Below are 8,537 nucleotides of genomic sequence, written 5' to 3'. Positions count from 1 at the left end.
ACTAGACTGTGCATATCCGCAGCAGCCACACCGAGCCACACACACACGGGCCACATGCACACGCCCGGCCCCGCGCCCGCGCCCCACCGGCCGCCGTCGCGCCCCATATACCGGCATAGCGCAGCATCGGCCCGAACGAAACGATAATATCCGAGTATGAACTATGATTCATAGCTGTTGACCATCGCATCATCGTGTACAAGCAGTGGAATTTTGCAACAATCCTTGCATTATTTGGACAGTGTCACCGACCAGTCCAGGCTATCTATTATATTGAAACAGACGGCAGCTAGCAGGAGGGAATAGGTATGATATGGACTTGGTATCGCATTTATTTTATCTCTTTACATGGGCGCTAGTGCACTTTCGACTGCCCGACGAAATGCTCCACCATGACATGCCGGGTGCGGGCCCGGGGTTGGCAGCCCGGGCCGGGAAGGAAGCTTGTCATCATGCATCTGATTTTCTCGGGTGGTGCGAAAGTGCACTAGCGCAAGAGTGCGACAGCGATCGTGACGCGGGCCAGTGAAGGCCTCTTATCATCATCATCATCGTCATCATCGTTGTACGGAAGAAGTAGGTAGTCCTGTAGTGCTTCCGATCATTCCTTCGAAGTTTCTTAAACTGGACTTTAAAACAACTAAACGTGTGTGGAGGGCGGATATTTATGGGAGAATTTGGTGCATGGAGGACCAGTGTTTGTCCAGTCTAGTTTTGAAAATGTTTAAAGTGGATGCCGAGATTACAGAAGAAGGAAGACTGTTCCAGGAGTCAATCACTCTCTGACTAAAGCTGTTTTTCCTTAGCGATGAGTTGCTTCTATATTTGTACAGCTTCATGTGATGACCTCGAGTGATACTTTGGCCTATGGGTGTGAAGAAGAGATCTGGATCAAAGTCTACCAGTCCATTCATAATTCTATAAACTTCAATCATATCACCTCTGATTCTTCTGTAATGTAGAGAGAACATGTTGAGTTCCTTCAGTCTTGTTTCATAAGTTAGATGCTTCAGTTCAGGCACTAGCTTGGTGGCTCTTCTCTGGATCTTCTCATATTCATGGGGTGTTGCAAGAAACTTGCAATCATTTGCAAGTCTATTTTGGGTCCCTAAATCAATCATATGTCTTTGTAGTTAATTGCAAATTAGCAGATTAGTGATTGATTGTTTATCTGTTCCTTGAAACAAGTTTAATCTGATTTGCTATTTGATCTGTCAGTTGTAAAAATTGCGACAGAATCTGACTTTTTTTATTTATATTTATTTTGGTATAAAAAACATTGCACATAGCAGCCTTGTGGCTGAATTGCGTACAATTTACAAATATGATTGATACATACAATACACATACAATTGCTTTACGTCTCAACATCCAAGTAAAGTAAGTAAAGTAAAGTAAATAGTTGATAAAAATATAAGATATTGAAATATAAAGACAGAGATCTAAATGATTAAACTCTGATCTAGAAGTAGAATGAATCTTGGTTCTTGGTAGGATTTTAAAATGAGTTTACTAATGAATATTTTATAATATAATTCAAAATGGTTGCTTTGGGAGTATATGTCAAATAAATATGCCATCTTTCTGATTCTTTCATATAATTCATGTACCCAATGCAAACCAATCACCTCTGCTGCAATACTTATATTATATGATCATAGGAGTCTAAATTAGGAGAGGCAGTCAACTGGCCTGCGTGTATTTAGGGCATTTTCCGATGCAAGTATAGGATTAAGGATACAAAGTTTAAGGTAATATAATTCATACAATATGAGTAGAAATGGAAATATTGACAAAACACTGATCAATTGCATTGGCAAACATAATAACGACTAGCGAGATATCCAGCTTGAAATGTATAAAAGCTGGTTAGGGTGCTGTGTCCAAGAACATTAAGATTTATTGTTTGAGCATAATTCAAGATATAACAAGTCACTTTGATGCTAACCATTTCATTTCATACTGCCAACTAAACAATCAATTATTCATAACATTTATTTATTATTATCATTTAGCCAGTTATTCAGATTTTGAGTTGAGTAGCCTCACAATGAATGGCAGTGCGCTCTTTTTATAGCGCTCTTTTTTGCACTTAATTTCAGAGTATTTCCCAGCATTTCGCAGGTAACGGGAGGTGCTAATGGTTCTTGTAGGAGGGAGCCAGTGATGGAATGGGGACGTCTCCTTTGTAAGGTTACTTGCTAGTTTCAGTGGTAACGTTTCCCTTCTCTTTTCCAATGTTGGGAGGTGAAGAATAGTGAGGGCATCATCATAACTGGTGTACCTTTGGCCAAGCATGAGGCGACATGCACGTTTCTGAATTCTCTCTATCAATTTTTTTTCTTTCTGCGTTAGGCCAGAATGCCAAACCGGGGTACAGTATTTGAGATTCGGGCGCACATGCGAACAATATACTACTTTCAAATCCTCAACTGGTAGCCGAAAACCTTTTAGGATCCGCATCATGTGTAGCCTCATGATTGCTGCCTTGACCATTTCTGTTATATTTTGGGGTTGTATATTAGAAGAACTTCAGACTGCACAGAGAAGAGGTGCGACTTCACTAGTTGATGTCTAAACTAGAAGTGTTTATTCCACAAAAATCAGAGTACTTTCTCTTTTACAAGCTACTAATGATGAGTCAGAGAGGAGAGAGCAGAAATTCAGAAGAATATAGAAGAATGAATTGTAATAATGGAATGTCCACTATTTGGACTTTGGAGGAGAGAGAGAGGAGATACTAAGAAATAGCAACCAAAGGGTTAAAGTGAAAGTAGTTGTGTGCACGTTCAATACACATCCTTGCATGCAAATACATTACAATTTCTGTAACATGGTATGACCATTTTAAGTCATCTTGTACGAACACACCTAAAAGTTTAAGAAGATGGACTTCATCTAGTTCTTGATCATCAATTCTTACTTTTGGGACACATGTTGGGTTTCTCATAAACTGAACGTTCATTACAACACATTTCTTAGGGTTCAGTACTTCAGTTTCATGCAGTTTTCTTTGGTTCATTTCTCAAGTTCATTTTCTTCTTCTTGGATTTTTGGTTGGTCCGTTGAATTCCTACATTCAATCAGGGAGAGGTCGTTAACGTATTTCCAATATTGGTGGTTGCTATCCTTGAACAAGTCGTTGATCATGCAGACGAAGATTATCGGTCCAAGTCGAGTGTCCTGCGGAGTACCTGCCGAAATCTCCATCCAATCAGAAAATTAGAAAGTCAAAAAGGGGCCTAAGCTTTCGATCCTAGCAGAATCTTCGTCGGAGGCAAAATGACAAACATATAACGTGGAACAACCATAATATAGACCACAAACAAGCTACAGCAACACTAGAAACAAGGAGACAAAAGGGGCATTAGTGAGTAGAGAAGACCAATCAGGTTAGTGAAGGGGATGAAAGAAAAGGAGTAGGCAGACACAAAGGGAAGTTAGTGTAAGTGAGGCCAAGAGGGATTAAGATAATGAGGCAGGCAACATCAAACAGGATCTGGAACAAAACGGTGATAGAGGGATGAATAACTAGAGAATTAGTGAGAGGTGGGTCAAACAGGTTACAAAGAAAGGCATAATAAACTGGTGCATAAGAGTGGGGGAAAAAAGGAAAAGAATGGGGAACAACTGATAATGTGCAAAAGACATATAAGTATATATGATAAAGCATTAAACAAACTAAGAGAAGAAGGTAAGTGTAAATATGTATCTATAAGTGATATGTATATAAATATATCCAAAAAAGAAATGTATATGAAAAAATATAAATACACATATGGTGTAACTGATATTGTAATCCGCTAGGTGTGACGGGAAAAAAACATAGGACTATACAGTAGGAAAAAAAAAAAAAAAACCTGTATATGTGAAAATGAGGAAGCAAATTGCCTAAAAAGGTAAAAGCAAATATAGAAGAGAGGGGGTGTATTATGAAGAAACCATAGTATACATGTAAATAAGCAAATGTGGTAAATCTAAAAGAGGTGAGTGGAGAAAAAAAAATATATATATAATAATTATTATATCGCCAGAATAAGGAAGGAAAAATTGGAGCTGAGCTTGTATGAGATATGGGAGGAAAGTAGAGGAAGAAACTATAATATAACTATTCAAAAGAGCTGAGGGAAAAAATGATATGTATATATAAATTGAAAGTGGATAGGAAAGAATAATCAGTCGTTCCCCTCTTGGATGTTCAGGCCATGAGGTTGGGTGGTGCGAAGTCGTCTCATCCAGAGCTTCTCTCTGCTAGTACGGACTGAGTCAGGACGGGTACCTAAAGATTCGATGCCCTGTAGCATCATGTCAGTGATGGAGTGGTTGGGGAGGTTAAAATGGCGGCCAACTCAGAAAATTGAGACATATAACGCACACTCTGCTTTCGGTTGGAGATCCAAGCAACCAAAGACGGAGATGCCCCCATATCAAGCAGTTTCCTAACAGCTAGCCCATGATCTATCCTGTCGAAGGCTTTGCTGAAGTCTGTAGCCACCATGCAGAGTTGAGACCGTTTTGGCTTTATCAGCATTCTGATGAATTGTGTTTAGTATATCTATCAAATAATGTGCAGTTGAATGTCCTTTCCTGTTGCTGTACTTATCAATCGCATTGCCAATGTCACCCACCAACCACTTCGCGATAAATTTCTCCAGGATCTTTGTGAAATGGTAAGTTAGCGAAACTGGTCTCAAGTCTTCTATGGTGGGGTTTGTCGTTTTAGGGATGGGTAACACAATTGCTCGCTTCCAACTATGTGGCACCACCAACTCTCTGATAGATTCATTGAAAATAGCCTTGAGTGGGTGACTCAGCTCCAGTGCAAATTCGGAAATAATCCGAGCTGGGCCACAATTTGGACCGGGAGCCTTCCGTCTGCTGAGGTGTTGCAATTCCTGGTAGACATCCCAAGGCTGAATGGTAGGCAGTGGTAGAGAAGGGAGATAGGCTGGGAGATCAGTCAGATCAAGTCTACTGATGTCTTCAGCTATGCTGACGAAGAATCTGTTGATCATTTTGGCAGTACGAGTGGTGTCCGACTCATTGATCCCTTCGTCCTTAATGACAGGAGGTTTGGGCTTTGTTCCTGCCATTGATTTGATATTCCGGTGCCACTGAGATGGGTTGCTCCCCTTCATTCTGCGCACTCGTCCGACATAGAACTCAGATTTTGCCTTTTTGATAAGTCTGTTTATTTTATTCCTCAGTTCTTTCCATCTGTTCGATCCTGCAGGGAAAGCCTGCTGAAGTGCAATAAGAGCCTTGATCTTGGTGGTAATCCATGGCTTGTCGTTGTCATGGCCTTTGACAACAACTAATGGGAAATACTCGTCAATCAGTGGCAGAAGTGCGGAATAAAAGTTGTCACACTTATCGTTCGTGTTCTCGGCTTTGTAAACTGAAGACCAATCAAAGTTCTGAAGGATCAGTCCAAATTCACGAATTGCACTGTCTTTGAGTGGCCTTACAATCTGGATCCGTTTGCTATTAGGCTTTGGTGAGTATTGGGTAGGAGACAAGGAAACAACGAGATGGTCACTTGAACCTAACGGGGGTAGTGTTATCTGTGATTTGTAGTAGCTTGATATGTTGGTTACTATCTTATCCAGAATCTGGTTACCTCTCGTTGGTACGCTGACGACTTGTCAGAACCCCCTGTTTGCAGTCAACGTCGAGATGTCTAACTCATTGCAGTCCCCCAACAGAATGAAAGTAGAAATTTTGGCGATTGTAGATAGCTGAAATCTGTCTGTTGATCTGTTGGGAGGAGTTTTTAAAATATGTTTTAACTAGTACTAAATAGGTTCATTATTGCGGACTGAAATAATCGCTAGAGGCTATTCATTTGTCTCGCAATCTACTATGGTCAACAAGGAAATTTGTGATCACTCTCGCAAAAAGTGTTCACTAGCTTACAAGTTCACGAGCTTTCAAGTGCCGCTGCAACTCTTTATCAAGTGATCACGAATTTCCTAGAAAACTAGTGAACACTTTTTGCGAGAGTGATCACGAATTTCCTTGTTGACCATAGTAGATTGCGAGACAAATGAATACCCTCTAGCGATTATGTTTTAACTTTTTTACTTTCTTGAATGTTACACAGACTGCTCGCCATCTTGCACAGTGTGAGGCACTTAGACCCCATAATGCTCCTCCTTCCCCTTTAACTTTTCTCTTTCTCCTCCTCTTTCTTTTTCTCCTCTTTCTCTTTCCTTTTCTCTTTCTCATTCTCCATCTTCTTCTGCTACTTCTCTTTCTTCTGCTACTTCTCCTTAACCTCCTTTTCTTTCTCTTCCTCCTTCTTCTCCTCCCCTTCTCCTTTGCACTTTCCTTCTCACTTTCCTCCTCCTCCTCTTCCCTCCTCCTTCTCCTCCTCTTCTCTCCTCCTCCTCCTCCATTTTCCACTTTCTCCTCCTCCTCCTCCCTCCTCCCACTCTCCACGTTCTCCTCCTCCTCCCGTCTTCTCCCCCTCCCCTCCCCTCCTCTCGCCTCCATCCCCTCCCCTTCCTTCTGGTACAGATTTTGGTTGCATTGCCAATTTGCCATAGCATTGATCAATTTATGTCTTTTATTTTTCTTACTTTTGCATATCTTTGTATCATAGCCATGCAGAGAGACCATTCTCTGCTGTACTGGTATTAATCTATTTGATAAATGACTCTATTCACACAGCCCTGTGAATTATGAGAGCATATGGGCAAAGGGTTATTTGGATATCAAATGTCATTGGAACATGTTGCTCTCATATTTCAAGAGATGGGCAAATTTCTCTTCTCAGAGAATTCACCTCTTCCAGTCCTACATGTATGTTTGATATTGTTGTACTGTACAATTCACATCAGGTCAAAGTACAGATGTTATTGTACTGATTTAAAATGCAAAAAAAAATCTCACATTGACTGAGATACTGTCCAGTATTTAAATACAAACACCAAAGATATTACAGTCCCCTGAAAGGACACAAAAGTGAAATTGATAATATAGCACCGAAAGAAAACTACAAAATACAGCAATGCAAGGTTTATACATTTTCACCACTTGCCAGCTGAGTATTGTAATCATGGTACCTCCAATTGTCTGCCTTTGAAAAAAGGCTTTATTCTGCTTTTCACTGACCTCAAGACTATGCATAGCGTCATACTGTAAGAAGCATTGTGATTCCATAGGTTTGTACAACAGAAATCTGGGGAATAGGCCTATATTTGCTGCTCAGATTATGCATACATACATGTATGTTGATTTTTTAAAGCTTTTCAAATTGATGAAATTGCATCTTTGGACTAGTTTTTGCTATTGTATATTTCCAGCTTCTTTGACACAGCTTTCACCTTTACTTGGTGTAGATTATCATGACATAGCCATTTAGGCCAAATATAAGATAAAAGATAAGATAGGCATTTATTGTGTCCATTAAACAGTGATAAATTGATTTGACAAATTGGTTGTAAAAACATCATCAAAAGCATAGACTTATCAATTCACAGTATAAAACAGACAAAAAACAATAACGTCAGTTGAAGTGAAAAGAAATACATATACAGTGGAGGCAAAAGCATGTGCAAAGATGTAGCTAAAGATGATAAAAAAGATAAGAGAGGATGAATAGGTAGAGGGGTGACAGGTAAGATGGAACAGAATAGTTTAAGAAGGAAATAGAACAGTGTAAGAAATCTACAGTACAGAAAGAAAAATTATACCACATGGTCTATATATGAGCCAAACAAACAAACAAATTAAAAAATATCCCTTTTAAAGGGGAAGTTCACCCTGAAGAGAAGTTTATTGCAAAAACAGCAGGAAAAAAAATATTATGGTGAAGGTTTGAGGAAAATCCATTAAAGATTAAGAAAGTTATTAGAATTTTAATTTTTGGATTTGTGATGTCATAAACGAGCAGCTGCCCCATATGTTATGTAATATTTAAAGAAGACAATGAAATATGATTGTGGGGTTTTAAAATATATTTTTGTGAATTTTGTCAAACTTTGGAGAGGGAAATAATGTTACTGCCATTATCACCAATTGCCAATACCTCTCATTGCAAATTTTTACTAGTGATTTTTTTTTTTTTTTTGGGGGGGGGGGGGGTAAGATGATTTAAAAAAATACAATTTTTTCAGGTTGATTTACATGTATCATTAGTATGATGATGTGAGGTTGTTGCACTTTGTTTTATCAGTCACTTTCCTTTTCAGAGGAAAAGGGAAATCACATGGAGTGGGTATTGTCCATTGTCAAATAAATGCCATCTAAATTGTTCCTAAAATAAACTTTGAGGTTTAATTAACAATGGCATCAAAGCTACATAGGTATAGTATGGATGGAAAAAGTGGAAAAGATATTTTTTCAGAACTAGGATGATAAAAGCCACACTAGAAATAGATGTGTATTATGACTGAATTTTCCTATTTTTATTTAGTTCAAAAGAGAAGGAAATGTATTGATATTTTGAAAAAATTCAGATCTTGTTCAAAATTTTGAACTTTTTTCTATTTCTGTATCATGTACATTATCTATACATGTAATGTCAGTTGGAC

At 38.9% G+C, this 8,537-nt stretch overlaps 2 protein-coding genes across 2 annotated transcripts in view; one reads left to right on the top strand and one right to left on the bottom strand.

Annotated features, from left to right (window-relative positions):
* The first annotated feature begins 9 nt into the window (after positions 1-9).
* LOC129281779 (long-chain-fatty-acid--CoA ligase 1-like) overlaps positions 10-8,537 on the top strand; it is a 45,204-nt gene continuing 36,676 nt past the window's right edge. Inside the window, exon 1 of the mRNA XM_064113164.1 lies at positions 10-306. The gene's annotated coding sequence lies outside the window, so the exon portion shown is untranslated. The remainder of the gene's footprint in view (positions 307-8,537) is intronic.
* LOC135157541 (uncharacterized) lies at positions 4,440-6,532 on the bottom strand. The gene is made up of 2 exons (XM_064113468.1): positions 6,339-6,532; positions 4,440-5,484 (listed from the first exon to the last, which is right to left on the bottom strand). The coding sequence occupies exons 1-2, from the start codon at positions 6,530-6,532 to the stop codon at positions 4,440-4,442; spliced, it is 1,239 nt and encodes a 412-aa protein (XP_063969538.1).

Source organism: Lytechinus pictus, chromosome 18 (assembly GCF_037042905.1).
Source record: "Lytechinus pictus isolate F3 Inbred chromosome 18, Lp3.0, whole genome shotgun sequence".
In the NCBI taxonomy this organism is placed as follows: Eukaryota; Metazoa; Echinodermata; class Echinoidea; order Temnopleuroida; family Toxopneustidae; genus Lytechinus; species Lytechinus pictus.
Note: the sequence above shows the minus strand (reverse complement) of the source record. Positions and strands in the feature narration are given on the sequence as shown.